Source organism: Mobula birostris, chromosome 21 (assembly GCF_030028105.1).
Source record: "Mobula birostris isolate sMobBir1 chromosome 21, sMobBir1.hap1, whole genome shotgun sequence".
Lineage (NCBI taxonomy): Eukaryota > Metazoa > Chordata > Chondrichthyes > Myliobatiformes > Myliobatidae > Mobula > Mobula birostris.
Window position 1 is genome coordinate 49,237,954 of NC_092390.1, and position 17,083 is coordinate 49,255,036.

The 17,083-nt window shown below is 40.8% G+C and overlaps 3 protein-coding genes across 4 annotated transcripts in view; 2 read left to right on the plus strand and 1 right to left on the minus strand.

Moving 5' to 3' along the window:
- dhx32b (DEAH (Asp-Glu-Ala-His) box polypeptide 32b) overlaps positions 1–3,067 on the plus strand; it is a 31,357-nt gene extending 28,290 nt beyond the window's left edge. Inside the window, exon 11 of the mRNA XM_072239418.1 lies at positions 2,468–3,067. Within this exon, the coding sequence (XP_072095519.1) occupies positions 2,468–2,651 (184 nt within the window). The 3' untranslated portion in view covers positions 2,652–3,067. The remainder of the gene's footprint in view (positions 1–2,467) is intronic.
- On the minus strand, positions 1–10,528 carry bccip (BRCA2 and CDKN1A interacting protein). The gene is made up of 7 exons (XM_072239415.1): positions 10,227–10,528; positions 9,604–9,678; positions 9,433–9,513; positions 8,773–8,862; positions 4,540–4,724; positions 3,261–3,429; positions 1–3,065 (listed from the first exon to the last, which is right to left on the minus strand). Exons 1-7 carry the CDS (start codon positions 10,341–10,343, stop codon positions 2,895–2,897), a joined length of 888 nt encoding a protein of 295 aa, XP_072095516.1. The 5' UTR covers positions 10,344–10,528; the 3' UTR covers positions 1–2,894.
- uros (uroporphyrinogen III synthase) overlaps positions 10,213–17,083 on the plus strand; it is a 20,860-nt gene continuing 13,989 nt past the window's right edge. Inside the window, exons 1-3 of one of the 2 annotated variants that reach the window (XM_072239417.1) lie at positions 10,213–10,554; positions 14,116–14,228; positions 14,465–14,548. In XM_072239417.1, coding sequence (XP_072095518.1) covers positions 14,166–14,228; positions 14,465–14,548 — 147 coding nt within the window. In that variant the 5' untranslated portion in view covers positions 10,213–10,554; positions 14,116–14,165. The remainder of the gene's footprint in view (positions 10,555–14,115; positions 14,229–14,464; positions 14,549–17,083) is intronic. The other variant, XM_072239416.1, reaches the window with a different exon arrangement.

Sequence of the window (17,083 nt, forward strand, 5' to 3'; positions counted from 1 at the left end):
TTCAACAGTTACAATGCCATTTAATTGGAAAGAATCAAATAAGCAAACAAACAAAAAATGTTCTCCTAATTTCAAGATGAATGTTACCAATCATTATTCAGTAATACTGAGAGCAAGCTCACTTCTCTGCACATTAAAACTTTGTTGCCTTCTGTGACCTTCCTGCAGCCAATAAAGTATATAAAGTACAACTTGTTATGAAAAAGCAAAAACAGCCGACTTACATTGAAAAATCCCAGAAACACGTGTGTTAACAAATTAGATGTTAAAGCTACATAGTATTAAACACAAATAACAGAACTTGGTATCAGCGATATGCCACAAGGTGGGGCAACACAGCAGCTTAGTGGTTAGCACAATGCTTTACAGGACAGGCAACCTGGGTTCGATTCCCACCGCTGCTTGGAAGAGGTTTGTACATTCTGCCATGACCACTTGCATTTCCTCCCACAGTCCAAAGCTGTACCAGTTGCTAGGTTAATATGTCATTGTAAATTGTACCATGATTAGGCCAGGATTAGTATTGGGGGATTGCTGGCTAACATGGCTGGAAGGGGCTGCTCCTCACTGTATCTCAGTAAGTAAATAAGATTTGAGTCCATGCTTGTGCAGAAATCCAAACCAGTCCTGAATCAACCACTATTAGAAATACAGCAATCTTGTATACAATATTTGCTTAGTATTACAGCATGTATAGTTCCAATCAGAATTGGGAATTGAGTACATAATGATACAACTTTGTGTTTATAATTAGTAGATGAATTTCTAAGCATTTTAAGTATTTAGTTCCCTGCCACTATGTCCATACTAAACATTACAAGTTGTTCTGTGCTCTGTTGAGGTCTGATGACTTATCCACTCTTTTGACTGTTCTTCAGTCTTAATTCAGTATGACCTCCCCTCCCCCCACTATAACAACAGATGCAGGTATTATTTAAATTATACATCTTCCATTCTCACTCACTCACACACACACACTGGGGCTACCATTTTGGCCTCACATAGGACCTACTCTTCATCTCACTTACACACTCCAATTTTTAAATTTCAACTTTACTTGCACTAGAAAACATTGGTTTGGTTAAATTTGCTTTATCTCATCCTGTTTACTCCCCACCTACTGCCAATGTGGGGAAAGTTCTACAAATTTTGCCAGCATTATGTCTGCAGCCAATTCAAAGCATTACATCTCAATCCAAAGTGCTGAACTATATTATTTCTGACCTTTTATCGTCAAGTTTGTCAATGCTGGACATACTAATTTCACAATATTTGTCATGGGTTTAAAAATCCCTTAATACCACTCATTCTTAGGATTTTTTTTTCTAGTTATGTGCCCCGTTGGACATCTGACTCATTACTTTCTGTACCCAACTACTTCAGTTCAGTTCATTTCAAACCATTCCAGGCTACCCCAACTCACCTAAAAGCCTTTTCCTACGAGCAGGGAACTAATTCAGTATAAAGTGACCACCCTGAAAATAGGCAATTCTCCCACAACACTGCTGATGCTGAATTCAATGCCCTACAATGTGTAATGGGAATATAGCTGATATTAGTATTTTCAATTGTGAGATTCAAGAAAACACAGATGGAAAACTAATATCTAAGCCTGAAACAAAACTGTTAAGTTGACTTTGTTATTTTAATGTTTTGAATCAACATCACTTTAAAATTTGCTTTTTAGAACAAGTTAGCATTTTTTTTAAGAACAGCTGGATATTGATTACTTTCAGCAATGAACTTCTGGAATTAGTGAAAATAGCAAACAACTTGTGTACAGTTGGTTCCAAAACTGGCTACCAGCTGATGACATCTTTGTTAAGCTGATTGTGGGGTAAATAATGGGCAAGGCACAGAAGATGGCTTTTTCACTTCACAAAATATTATGGTCACTAGCACCAATCTGAACGTTCAACTCAATCTAGTTTTGTTACTAGAATAAGTTTAAGTATTAAAATGATGCAAATTTAATTGTAAAATTTAAATACTGCTTTTGTCATGAATATACACCACACATTACTGTCAGTCTAAAATTAAGAGAAGCTTAAAGTGAAAGGCTTAGAAATGTAATTACACAAGAAACAATACAACTGAAAATTTAAAAGTAATCATTATATTATTTTGTTACTCTGGAAATTCAAATGGGCTAATGCTATTCTCATTGCCTTCATTTGGTACCATAATAAATGAGAAATGATCTTGGCAACAGGTTATCCTCTTGCCTTTAGCAAATTTCCATAGTAGTATGGATAGAAATGTGCAAGGACAGGCCTATGCTGGCGGCAGGGTTCTTGGTTGTAGAAGTTCTATTTACTTGCTGTCCGTAACTGATGGTTGTGTCAAGTATCTTTAGACAATTCAGTTTCATAACTAAATTTTTGCTGCAAACTAGAATGCAATGTAACTACGTCATGAAATATTTGTGAAATCAGCTTCTTAAATCTGAGCCCACATTTCTTTTCAGGTTTGTACAGGTGGTTCCTCAGTACTATTTCAGTAACCTACCTCACAGTGAGAGTAAAGAAATTCTGCAGGAAATTACTGATCACTTAAAACTGTCAACAGATGGAGAAGTACAGCATGTAACAAACAAAGAGAATGATAAGCCACAGGAAAACTCAACAGAAGACAGATGCACCATTCAATAATTGACTACCTTTCATAACTTCAGGACTGGACACAAGATAATCTTATGGTATAAAGCTGTATACAACCTCTGCAATCCTATTTAGAGATTACTCAATTGTTTTAATACATTAGTTTTCAAATTTTACATGTAAAAGTTTTTAATATTGTTTAAAAATCAAATTTTATTTGTTAATTAAAGTCATAGGACAAAAAGCTAAATACTCATCGTTGGAAATCTGTCCATTGTGAAAATGCAATATTGATTATACAGATAAATATTCTTTGAATTTGTCCATAACTGCATTTAAGCAGTTAGCAGGAATTAGCATTACTATACGTAGAGGTTTCATAGGAACATCATCAAGTGCCCAACGTCCAGAGAGACAGCTGTCACTCTCCTCTTCCACACTGTAGCTAAATTTCATAATGGATTGCTGGAACAAAAAGCAAATAATTAGAAGTGGAAATCACAAACTGATGCACCAAAACAAATTCATGGTTTCAACTGTAATGGGTGCACATTCATTTCAAATTGAAACTTGGGCATACCACTGCTGTCATTACTGACCAAGCTTGAATACAAGTGGTCTCAACTACCAATGAACAAGTGGAAAAAAGGAAAAACATACCTCATAAAAGAACTCGTCTTCTGCATTTGCAAACAATAAATCTTCTTTCTGCTTGCCCCTTTGATGTGACTTTTTCTTTCCTGCTTCCACACAGGCCTTGCTGATCACAAGGTAATAATGGCACTTGCCACAAGGTTTGTTAGTCCTCTGTGCATCCAACAATTCCACTCTAAATGTTTAAAAACAAGTAATAATCAAAAATCAAGGAACATATTTCCATTAAGAGTGCATTACTTACAAATGAGGTCATTCTTTTCATAAATTGCTAAACAAAAGTAGGTCACTCAAGATCTGTTAAGCTTCACTACCAGTAGGGAACAACTTTTGGACTCAAGTAAGAGTGTAGCAGAGGAGTTTTTCCCCTCGTACGAATGTCTGCATTGAAAATATTCATTACCCTACTGTTTTAATGCAAGGAAACACTGAACACTGTGATATAAAGCACCACTTCCTTTCTACCAAATAAGCTCAACATTAGTTGTAAACGTTGGAAACACTCAGCATGTCAAACAGCAGCTCTGGAAAGGGCGGGAACTAGATCATTCCATTAAAAGTAGCATCATGTGAGAATACCTGCTCCACTACTATTCACTTTCATGTGCATGATGATAAACCTGATTTTGATGTGTCTCTATTGTGAACAGAGTGGGAAGGAGGCAGGGAGAACAGAATCTTGGTCAGGAAATGGGGAAGGGAGAGAGAAGCACCAGAGACATTTTAAATTATCAACAAACCAATTGTGTGGAATCAAATGACCTTGCCTAGTGTCTCAGAGCTGGCTGTGGCAGTAGCTGTGCCATCAACCCCGCCCAGGCACTCCTTCACTGCCACCCGTCGCATACCCTACCCAATATTTTTTCTCCCACCAGATTTACAAACACTGTCCACTTGACATTGACAAAGACTTATTTACCTAGCGTGCCTATGTACACAGGACCTTTGCACAGTACTATACCTCAACAAATACCATGTCCAAATGCTTCAGATGCTAAATCCAAAGAGTAGATTTAAAGATCTAATGGGCATCTCCCTCATCTTGCATTTTTGTTTATGGAATACATGAACTAGCAAGTACAATTAACACAGTATGCTGTGAACAGCAGAATGCTTTAAAAACGAATCAGTACTTTGTTTCTTTTCATGATAGAGAACTCATTTAACAAGTGTTTTTAATCACTATACCAGTTTATACAGCCAAATTAGAAACAATTTTTCCTTCACCAATTGTTCACTAACAAGTCTTTTATTACAATATAATTGCTCAGTACGTGGTCCTTACTGGAGCTGTTTGTGCAGGGGTAGTGCAATCTGAGGAGGCACATTAACGAAGCGCTCACTGATGAGAAAGCTGACAGCCTTGCTGTTGTCATTTAGTATTTTTTCCAGCTGCTCAGATGCAGTCGGATAATGGGTCTTGCACTGGCTCAGAACCAAATCTTTTATCTGTTCTATAGATTCAGTTCCCTAAATCAGAGAGAAAAACATCAGATAACAAAATTGATCATTAAAATGAAAAACACATAGAAAATGTAGCAAAATGGTGCACAATTTTGAGAAATGCAAAATTATTCATGTTGTCATTGAAAATGTTACAGAAGCTAGAGCTACTAGGTGGCATCAAATGTTTATCATGGAATTAATACCAACTCATTTTTACAGCTATGGGGAACCACAGACATTTGTTGCAATTTTCTATTCGTGTTATGACCTCAAATACAGCTAATAGGCCATATTCTCAGTTCTCTAGATCTGGGAGACCAGCATTTCAGTCCTAGGTAACTGCAGGGATGAACAGCGAGGCCTGCAAATGGCCAGGACCTTGAACAACATAATCAGGCGATAGCACGTCCTGACCATGAAACACTTCTGGAAACCTTTACCTGGAAAACCTAAAGGCCTGGACCAGGATCTGCTATCTGTCAAGGATTTTCATTGTTGCTGAATAACTTCAACACTTCACAAGATCATAAGACAAAGGAGCAGAAGTGGGCCATTCCGCCCATTGAGTTTGTTCCGCCACTCCACCATGAGCCAAACTATTCTCCCATCTAGTTCCAATTTCCAGCTTTTTCCCCCCATATCCCTTGGTTAATGAATAATCAAAATAAGTCTTGCTTTATTTAAAATTAACTTTATAGAGAATTTATGATTCAATATTAAGCATTTAACCAAAATTTGTGAACATGCTGAACTTGGCCAAATGCATTTTATTAGTATCTCCTTGCAATATCTAAAGGTTTCTTTAATGTCATCACGAACAAGTGTACTGTCAATTAACTAGGCCAGTATGGGCAGCTTTAAAATAGACCACATTAACCAACCCCCAGCCCCCTTCTGCAAAAAAAAATGTACTAAAGCTAGAAAAACAACAATAGAAAATGCTTGGGGGGGGGGGGAAGAATTGGTAAATTAAGCAGCATCTGTAGCAAGAGAGACTGTAGCATCAAATACATTGGAGTACAGTTAATTGGGCCATCAGTTAATCAAGGCAGGTGCTTATTTAGGACAATTATTAAAGAACAAAATCTGATTGAGACAATAGCCGGGATTCCCATCATTGTTTTGGGACACTCTGCCACTTAATTGGGGATAGGAGTCAGCTGTCAAACAGTTCCTAACTACCATCAGTTGTGTGACCATTAGACACTACATAGCGCTTAGAGCAGTTTTTAAATAGCGCCAGTTGCTTGTGCTTATGTTATCCATTTGGGCCAATGGATGCTGAATCAAAGACTAGTACCAGCAGTACAGTTTGTCACTGATAGTTGGCATGAAACAAGCAGTGATTCCTGTGGTAAGCAGAAAGTGGGGGGGAGGGGGGAAGAGAGATCTGTTTGGTGGTGAGATCCAGTTACAGGAGGCGAAAGTTTCGGAGAATTTTGTGCTGGATGCGGAGGGTGGTAGGTGAGGACAAGAGGAGCCCTATCCCTGGTAGGGTGGCGGGAGGATGGGGTAAGAGCAGATGCGCATGAAACGTAAGAGATGTAGTTGAGGGCAGCATGGATGGTGGAGGAAGGGAAGCCCCTTTCTTTGAAAAAGGGCATCTCCTTTGTTCTAGAATGAAAATCCTCATTCTGAGAGCAGATGTGGCAGAGGTGCAGAAATTGAGAGAAGGGGATGGCGTTTTTACAAGTAAAAGGGTGAGACGAGGTACAGTCCAGGCAGCTATGAGAATCCGTGGGTTTATAATAGACATCAGTGGATAAGCTGTCTCCGGAAATAGAGACAGCGAGATCCAGAAAGGGAGGGAGGTGTTCGAAATGGACCAGGTAAATTTCAGGGCAGAGTGGAAGCTGGAGGCAAAGTGGATGAAGTCGATGAGTTCAGTATGGGTGCAGGAAGCAGCGCTAATGCATTCATTGATGTCGCATAGGAAAAGTGCGGGACTGTCACCAGTGTAGGCATGGAACATAGACTGTTCCACGTAACTGACAAACAGGCAGGCACAGCTAGGAAACATGGGAGTGCCCATGGCTACCCCTTTTTGCTCCAGTCTTGTCACAGGGTTTTGGCTCAAAACATTCACTGTCCTCTTTTCCATAGATCTGCCTGGCTTGCTGAGTTCCTCCAGCAGTTTGTGCATGTTGCACAGTTTTATAGTATTGTGATAGTATTTGTCGTGTTCTAATTTGTTCTGCATTTCATTTAAATACTTTTTTTTAAGCAATTTGTCCCTTTTTTATATCATTTTAACTACGTCCATGAAACTTCAACTAACTGTGGTAGCTGCTCAATTGTGCTAAAATGTACTGGTCCTTATGTGTCCCAATTAACCAGAATCAACTATATTTCTGTTTCCACAAATATAGCCTAACATGCCAAGTAATACTAACATTTTCTATAATTTTACATTTCCAACATCTTCAGACTTTATTTTCACCCATTTGCTGCTCTCAGATCTCAACTCCCAGCTAGTTCATGTTGTCACATTGTTATAGCACCATGCAGCATTCATTATAATACAATTTCCTTTGAAGCATACAAATATTGATCCAAAAATATTCTGTATTACCAAAATTATTTGACGCTCAACTGGCTTTCAAAAACCCATGTTCACTACCCCAGTGGTCCCCAACCACCGGGCCGCAAAGCATGTGCTACCAGGCCGCGAGGAAACAATATGATTTGGCGATATGAGTCAGCTGCACCTTTCCTCATTCCCTGTCACCCACTGTTGAACTTGAACATAGGATTGCCAATTGTCCCGTATTAGCCAGGACATCCCGTATATTGGGCTAAATTGGTTTGCCCCATACGGGACCACCCTTATCTTGTATTTCCCCCGCTAAGGTAGAGCGTTCCTATGAAGCCATTCGTAAGCCAAAATGGCGTAAAGCGAAGAAGCAATTACTATTAATTTATAATGGGAAACATTCTTGAGTGTTCCCAGACCCAAAAAATAACCTACCAGATCATACCAATTAACACATAAAACCTAAAATAACACTAGCATATAGTAAAAGCAGGAATGATATAAATACACAGCCTGTATAAAATAGAAATAATGTATGTACCGTGTAGTTTCACTTAACAGAATCGGGAAGATTAAGCCAAAACCAATTTCTAGAAAAAAAATCGGCACATACACGCATGCGCACACAGGTGCCCGCGCAAGGCTTCATGGTCATGGTAGTCTTTCTCAGGGTAAACACAAGTGTCCCGTATTTGACTGCTACTTTTGTCCCTTATTTGGGATTGAGAAAGTTTGCAACCCTACTTGAACACCACCCATCACCCCCTCCCCACCCCGTCGGCCGGCCCGCAAGAATATTGTCAATATTAAACCAGTCCGCGGTGCAAAAAAGGTTGGGGGCCCCTGCACTACCCTGACTAGTCTATCAGTAGTTTCATTGCAAGTAATATACATAACAAATGTATTCATAAAAACCCAAACAGCTGTTGGCTTAGAATTGGTTATTAAAAAATGTTTTTAAAAAAATTACCACCCAACACACATAAAAGTTGCTGGTGAACACAGCAGGCCAGGCAGCATCTCTGGGAAGAGGTACAGTCGTCCTGACGAAGGGTCTCAGCCCGAAACATCGACTGTACCTCTTCCTAGAGATGCTGTCTGGCCTGCTGTGTTCATCAGCAACTTTTACGTGTGTTGCTTGAAATTCCAGCATCTGCAGATTTCCTGGTGTTTGCGCGAATAAGTACCACCCTCCGTTTCTGATCATTCCTGTTCATAATATTCAGAAAATTGAGCATTTTTTGCATTCTTAGTAGTACTTCCCAAAACAATCACCCTAGTTAACATGGAAAATTTTGCGAAGAACTTAACAGAAACCCAGTATTCCATGAACTTAAAACCTGATATTCCCTCAAATGCAAAATGATTAAAGTTCCTCAGCAGGACATTGAATGCAGAACAACTAAGCAGTTAATGCAGAGTTCCAATTACTCCAATTGCATGAAATTAAACATGATTTTTACATCCAAATGAAATGTGACCATTCCCAGAGACAATACAACATTCTGGTCTGAGCAATTAATACATAGGTCTGCATACCTTCCTTTCAGTCAGATTTAAAACAGTGATAAATCCAAAAACACCATCTTCATCATCTTCTTCACTACTTTCATCCGAGATTTCAGCTTGCTTAAAACAAAAATTCATGTTTCAAAAACCAAAATCAAGGCTTTTAACTACGAAATAGGTTGAATTGCAGTGTACCATTTACAGGTTAATAATTAGCAAATATGTCGGTAATCAAGGAGTTAAGATTTTACAACAGTTTTATAATCTGAGCTGCAACTACACTTGAACTGTAATAAAGGATGTCACAAAAGCAAGTTGATGTCAAGCATGCAATATTAAAAAGGCATAATTTCTGAACATTTACTCCTGAACCGTAAAGAATTGGTTATTTGTCAACCTATTCAAGCAAGGAAATCAAATAGAATACATTAACTTTCGTCATTTGTTATTTCAGAAGCAGAATCAGGTTTAATATCAGTGGCATACGTTGTGAAGTTTGTCTTTGCGGCAGGACAATACAATATATAATGATAGAGAAAAAACTGAATTACATAGTTAAAGTGACAAAATTGAAAAGAAATTTTAAAAAAGTGTGGTGCTCATAAGTTCATAAACACCACCTAAATTCTGCTGAGACATTATAAATAACTTGCTTTCAAATGATAATTACTGTGGTTGATGCCATCTTACCCGAATAACACTTCCAATGTGATTTTGTTGTATAATCAAATCAGCTAGCTCAGTGATGTTGACACTGGCCTTGAGAAATAACTGTAAGTAACAAAAACAATAGTTGTAAGCATACTTGTACCAACCCACACAGACTTTTATTTCAAAATTGTTTTACAATTTACAAGTTACCTGCTGTAACAATCTCTTGATTCCATCGCAATCTAAGTCAGATATGGTGTGTGCTTCAAAATCTACTTGCACTTCCTGCCAAACAGAAATATAGATCAGATTAACATGTGAAATTTGTTGCACTTGTACAAGACAGAAAACAATAAAAATTAAATAGTGCAAAAAAAGGTCGGGTGAGCTAGTGTCCCTGGACCGTAACTGTGACCACCACGACAGCGAAAGAACGGGCACTTGGCCGCCAGATGCCCCAGGTCGGGGAGCGGGGCTGAGCATGGACAACAAAAATTAGATATCTGATTAAAAATTACAGTCTCGAAACAGGGAGTATATGCCCCGTGGCTGATTAACCCAGAACCCGGGGAGGGGGAAATCCGTCAGAATAAGAGAGCGGTCTGGTCCCCATTCTAGCACTTGGCCCCTTCCCCAGACGGCACTTTTCTTTTCAGCCCCAGTTCACACCCACGCCGGGTACTGGTATGACCGCCCCTCTCCTTACCCCGACCCCTTGCGCTGCCGCCTGCCCGGCTCCCCATCCTCCTGCAACTTCTCCCCCGTTCCTGTCCACGTGGTTCCGGCTTCACCAGGCCGCCGAGTCCGACCCGCGGCTTCTGTCAGCGCCTCACCTCGTGCAGTTCTTCTTCCGAGTCCTCGCCGCTTTCGTCGGAGCCTTGGCCCGACTCGGACTCGGACTCGCTGCCCGCCGCCTCCCGCAACGCGCGGCGCTTCGCCACCGACGCCATCTTCCTGCGCTTCCGTCAGCGGAAGTTAATTCAGCCGGGCCTCCCATGGCTGCACACAGTCCGTCAACCCATCGCGTTTCTTCCGAAAAAACAAACAATTAGCGAAATAGCTGCTGGTTATGAGCAACGTTAATCTTTAGTGTGACGCTGTTAATGTCTGGGACGGCCCATCGCCGGCGAACTTCGACCCCTGACTGAACCGGCCTCCAACGTGAGTTACCGCACTCTGCGGTGTCATTGGCGGTGGGCTCACCGTCCGGAGGAAGATCAGCCAATCAGGGGAAGGGTCACATTGGGGGCTCAGTGGGGGGCAGCAATTGAGGGGCAAATAGGACAAATGTGGGCAGAATTATTGAGGGGCAACCAACTAATTGTTTGGGATAGGGGTGGGGGAGAGAATAATTGAGCAATCAAAACCAGTGGGAGCAATCGACTGGATCTTGGACTGACTGTCTAACAAACCTCAGTAAGGATAGGCGGTAACTCCTGCACCACGATTGTTCTCAACACTTGGCCTCCTCAGTTCCCACTCTCCTGTCTGTTTACTCATAACTGCTGGCTAGATTCTGCTCTAGGGAAGGCAGAATCATTGAAGGCCAAATGTAAACAGTGGTGAGAGAATCATGCAGGTTATGAGACAAGAACTAGAGGTGTGGTCAGTGGGGCAAACAGCCACTGCTATCAAGATTAGTGTCTTTCACAAACGTAGGTGATGGAGTCAGTGAGCAACACAAATTCAGAGAGATAGAATGAGGAATAGGATCAATGGGGCTGATTGAGAGCTAAACTCAACCAACGAGGGAGGGGCAGACAGTGGGAGGCAAACATTCAGTGACACAAGTAGAGAGGAAACAAATCAGTGAGTGGCTTTAGAGAAATAGAACTAGTCAGGAATAAAGATAATAGAACCATAGAACACTACAGCACAGAAACAGGCCTTTTGGCCCTTCTTGGTTCTGCCAAACCATTTTTCTGCATCGTCCCACTGACCTGCACCGGGACCATATCCCCTCTCATCCATGTACCAGTCCAAGTTTTTCTTAAATGTTAAGAGTGAGCCCGCATTTACCACTTCATCTGGCAGCTTATTCCACATTCCCACCACTCTCTGTGTGAAGAAGCCCCCCACCCACCCCAATGTTCCCTTTAAACTTTATAATGTGATAGAATAAGATCAACAAGTAGCTGAGAGAATGATTAAGAGATACTAATGTGATAGGATAATAAGGCCATCAGACATAGGAGCAGAATTAGGCCATTTCCGACATCCCACCCTGCAAAAACTCATTTCAGGGAGGTAGCACCATCAATTTGCAGGAGATTCCCGGAACTTCCGGGAGAGGTGGGATGTCTGCAATAGAGTAGCTCCTTAGCAGCTAGCCAGCTAGTTTAAATAACATTAGCTATGCTAATGAACGAATGACACCTCAACATGTCTTTTACAGTCCTAACCCACCATGGGCAATAGAAAAGTCACTGTTGCAGACAGTGCAGCGAGCAACACTGTCATTATTTTTGACCCCTATTAGGCAGGGTTACACTTCAGGGTAGTCTGGGGTGATGTATGTTTTATATTTTCTTTTTTTGAAACACTCTCCCATGGCGCGCTTTCTCTCTCTCTCTCATGCGCGTGCACTCGCTTTCTTGCTCTCTCTCGTGGTCACTCTTGCACTCGCTCTCTCTAGCACGCTTTCTCACTGTCTCTCACTCTCTCTCTTGCTCTCTCTCGCTCACTCGATCTCAAAAAAATTGATTTCCGAGACATTGTATATAATTTGTGGGCATCAGGGAGCCACTATTAATAAGCGGGAGACTCCCGGAACTTCTGGGAGAGGTAGGACGTCTGCCATTTGGCCCATCAGGGCCCTCAATCCCACTCACCAGCCTTCTCCCTATAACCTTTGATGTCATGGCCAATCAAAAACCTATCAAGCTCTGCCTTAAATACACCCACCGCCCTGGCCTCCACAGCTGTCTGTGGCAATAAATTCCACAAATTCCCCAACCTCTGGCTAACGAAATTTCTCTGCATCTCTGTTTTAAATGGACACCCCCCTATCCTGAGGCTGTGCCCCCTTGTCCTAGACTTTCCTACCATGGGAAACATCCTTTCCACACTTACTGTGTCTGGGCCTTTCAAGATTACTCCCCTCATCCTTCTAAATTCCAGCGAGTACAATGATAATAGGTAATAAGTGAAAGATAAAGGCACAAAGAGAATGTCAGGTACATTTAAAGTAACTAGGACAGTGAATGACATACGAGCAGAACAGTAAGCAGAGAGCTTTCTATACAGTGATACAAAGGATGTGTGTAGAATGATTGCAGCTGGAATCAGTATACTCTGATATGAAGGAACAAAATGTAAGTGAAACTCATACTGAATGACAGGAGGTGTAAGGCACTCCTTCCCTCCACTAGCCTACAGATCACCTTTGGCCAAGGTGTAGCTCCTGCTTAGCACCGCCCCCTTCAATCAGGTGAAGCCATGGGAGCAGGTGATGGATGGTCATGAACAGCTGGTGCATATCACGTCCTGGGTATGCCACCACTGACGCCAGGCAGATAATCTCTGAAAAGTATTGATAATGTCTGGGGATCACCCGTCTTGTAAAGAGCTGCCTAGAAGAAGGCAATGGCAAATCAATTCTGGAGAAAAAATTTGCCAGGAAAAATCATGGTTATGGAAAGACTATGATCGCCTACGACATACGAGGCGGCACATAATGAACGATCGAATATGAGAGAATAGAACTGCTGAAACACTTTCTGGATGGCAGGTGGAATGTAGACATCATGAGCCAGTGATGGGCTGCTAGACAGTCAAATATTGATCCTTGTAGGTTTTTTTGTTGGAAAGGTTGAGAATTATTTTTTTTGATACACTTAATCAGTCAAGTTGGGGGGAAAATATTTAAGTTCATGCAGTCAACACAGTATACCATCTTCCACAACAGCTCAATATATCCTTCCATGTGTTCTCTAAATCATGTGAGCACTTAGTGATTGAGAATTGTTCAGAGTTTGAATCCACATTTTGAGGATTTGTGGGGTGGGGGTGTAGAGGGAGGAGGGGGAGTTTTAAATTAATGAATTGTGGCTGTGAGAAACAGAAGCTCTGTGACGAAGGGGGTAAATTTATGTATTAAGATACAACGTGAAATAGGCCTTTGAGCCGCACCACACAGTAATCCCCCAAATTAATCCTAGCCTAATCATGGGACAGTTTACAGTGACCAATTAACCTGCCAACTAGTATGTCTTTGGACAGTGGGAAGAAACCGGAGCACCCAGAAGAAACCCACGTGGTCACGGGGAGAGCATACAAACACTTAGAGACAGCGGTAGGAATTGAACCTGGGTCGTCAGTACTGTAAAACATTGTGCTAACCACTACACTACTGTGCTGCCCGAATGAGGATAATGACAATGTAAGATCACCAATAAAAAATCATTTTATATATAATTGAACCCTAGAGAATCAGTGAATAAATGAGCTGTTTACAATAGTACAAAATGGTCCAGAGAAGAAGTTACAGAAACTGAAGAAGTACTCTTAGTCGCAACCTTTAAGGCTTATCTTCCAAAACATTTGTTATAATTGGGTGGTTTCATGACTGCAAGGATATGACAGTGGTTCGAGTTAAACCGTTGGAAGTGGTTATCTATTTATTAAAAAGGGTGTTGCTACAAAGAAGGCATCGATGACTATTTGGCACAATGCTATCTCGGTATTAGGAAAACAATTCTGAAAATTTTGTGCTCCATGCAGTTCCAGTTATTTGCAATCTCATTCTTAGCACTGTGAAGAAAGTGTGAGAAATGAAAGTCCTTTTGCTTAAAGATCCTAAGGAAGGAGAATTGGGACCTGATCCATATGTTCAGGTAAGTTCCCTGAACTAATTTTATTTTTACATTATTGTATATCATTTAGTTGCAACTGTTTTTGTGTGTGATGACAAAAAAAACTTTGAAATGTCAATCAGTATAACACAGACTTTATTGTAGACATTTTTGGCTGAAGATTTTATGTGAATATACTGGATCAATACTTTATAGTTTCCTATGAAAAGAAATTAATATTTTTCTAATATATCCCAATTTGGACTTTTTGTTATCAGGAATTTGCTTCACGTGGCCTTCAAGCAACTTTAATTCCTGTTCTATCATTTGAATTTATATCACTTGAAGACTTATCAAGAAAGGTAAAAAGAGAAATAAAATAGTAAATGCTTGGAAAATTGGTTCTGTACTTTTTGTTAGACAGTGAGATGAAAACCTGTGCCCGTAAAGACATACGAATTATGCCACAGAATATACGAGGACTGATGTTCTGTGATTCTGGTGGTTGAGAATTTTATACTGGAGTTTGCAACTGAGAAAAATATTTTTAAGTGGCAATATAATTCAGTCATAAGGAAGTGAGTAGATTATAATAGGTACAGAAAAAGCAGGGAGTTATGATGTCTGAGTTAACATTTAGGAAAAAGTAAGAAAGACTGTAATGTGAAATGAGATGTTTATTAAGTGCAAGCAGTTCACCACTGTAGCATTATTATAATAAGAGTAAGCCCTGAAATAAATGTAAGATTTAATGGATGCATTTTATGATACTTTAAATTATTAAGCTACAGATTCCTAAAGATCATCAGATCACCATTGTATATGGCTGAACCACCAACAACATCAGACCCTGCTCTCATCTGGCAAAACTGTTTGCTGTTCTAAGATGTTCTTGGCTGCAAAGATAACATCCAGCTTCTTTTGTAACCAGTCTTCTGTGTCTCCTTTACGTTCAACACCAATTACAAGTGTAAGGAATTCATGTCACAATGATCTGATATCCAATTTATTGCCTCTGTCACTTCTCTTCATTGTTCTTAAATGCACTAGAACAACTTCCTAATGCTTGGTTGACCCTAATTCCAATCATGTATATTTTTCCAATTACCCCATGTTCAAAATTATCTACTTCACGAGGCCCAGTTCAAAGGTTCATTTTTTTGTCAAAGTATGCATGTACATACAACTCTGATATTTGTCTTCTCCAGATATCCATGAGGTACAGAAAGACCATACATCAACTACCCCTGCAGGAAAAAGAAACAAAGCTCGCAGACCTCAAAGTACCCCACCCCCTCCCTGCAGAAAAAAAGTGGCAACAATAGCAACCAATTCCCAACCCCACCCCTGCAGAAAAAAAACAGTGGCAATAACAATCCCCAACCCTCTCACTCGCAAATAAGAACAGCAACAGTAGGATCAAAACCCCCAACACCACTCTGCCTTCTGCGCACACACACACACAAAGAACTAACAGATCACCCACCCACCAATCAGCCAGAAGAAAGAAAATGCTGAAAAACCAAAGCAGACCAATATAAAGTACAGTGCAATTGCATAAATCTCAGAACATTGAACAGCGTGACTCAGAACTCACGCCTGGTCTGAATGTCCCAGTGTTCCCATGTGGGAGCAATCACTGACCCCCTCTGCATTTACCATAGTGGTCTCCACAGGGAACTATTACTGACCGGGTCTGATTGCCGCCAACCTGGTTGGTGGCTTCCATTGCGAGCGACCGCGGACTCCCTCCGCATTCACGTCGATGCTTCAATCTTCCTTGCCGCTTCAAGATGGAGTCATAAATGACCCCGCGTCCCGTCTCCGATCTTTTCCACAAGTCAGTTCGTGTTCTCGGTCCTTTTCGGATCCTGATCTCTGATCTCCACGAAGCAGCTCTGCAGACACAGCAGAACACTAGATCGTTTGATCGAGTTCCAAACTGCACGCCACGGGCTCCAACAGTTTCCATAACACAAACAAGACAAAAAGAACAAGCAGAAGGATGGAAAGAGTGAAATAACTTAAGAGATTTAGGTACTCATTACCCTCCATGTAAAGAAGTTGCCTCTGAGATCTCTTCTAAATGTTTCTGCTCGTTTTGGACTTCCCTTTTCCAAGCTGGGAAAAAGGCTAATTCTTGTAGTTATATTACTTCTCTTTCTAAAGTGTACTGTTTGTTTATATTGTTAATGGCACCGTTTCCTTCTGTTCATGGTCACCTATGTCATACGACACAGCACATAACGAACAAACTATTTCCTCAGCTACTGCCAGCCTTTCAGTCAAACCGATTGTCATATGATCTCTCAATAAAAAAGGCTATGATCTATCCATCATTGCAAACTGTCCTCCCCATATCAGTTTTTATCTTCCACATGTATGGAGACATGTTCTGCTGTTCCTGTCACGGTCTCTGTTCCTTGGCTGCTGAATCTGAGCCCCTTCTTAGAGACCATCATACTTAACACTGAGCTGAGCTTCAGGCATTAATTGGGCTATCACCTCGATCATCTCCACATCTTACTTTGAACTTCCACGTCCAATTCTCAGTAACTTTAATGTTATCCAAAAAAGCTTCGCTACCAGCGCCATAACTTGCTGTTCATTTATTAACTTTGTACTAATTGACCTTCATTGGCAACTAGTTAGCAAAGCTGCAAATTTAGTAATCTCTCTATAGCCTTGGTCTTTCCTTTCTGTTTTACACCTATAACCCTCCAACCAGTCTGTGGTCTCTTCTTCTCTGACTGCTAGAATGTCCATGCACTAATTAATTTAATATTGGCAGCTACACCTTCGGTTGCCAAATCCTTTAAGTTCTGATATTTGCTCTGTAACTCCCCCCACCTCTCTACTTCCACCCACCTAATTTTCTCCTTGAAAATGCTCCAAAA

Coding starts and splice junctions, on each gene's coding strand:
- bccip (XM_072239415.1), bottom strand. CDS start 10,343: ATGGCGTCGGTGGCGAAGCGCCGCGCGTTGCGGGAGGCGGCGGGCAGC. Junction 9,679..10,226: donor CGGAAGAAGAACTGCACGAG/GTGAGGCGCTGA, acceptor TCTGTTTGGCAG/GAAGTGCAAGTAGATTTTGA. Junction 8,863..9,432: donor ACATTGGAAGTGTTATTCGG/GTAAGATGGCAT, acceptor TTTTGTTTTAAG/CAAGCTGAAATCTCGGATGA.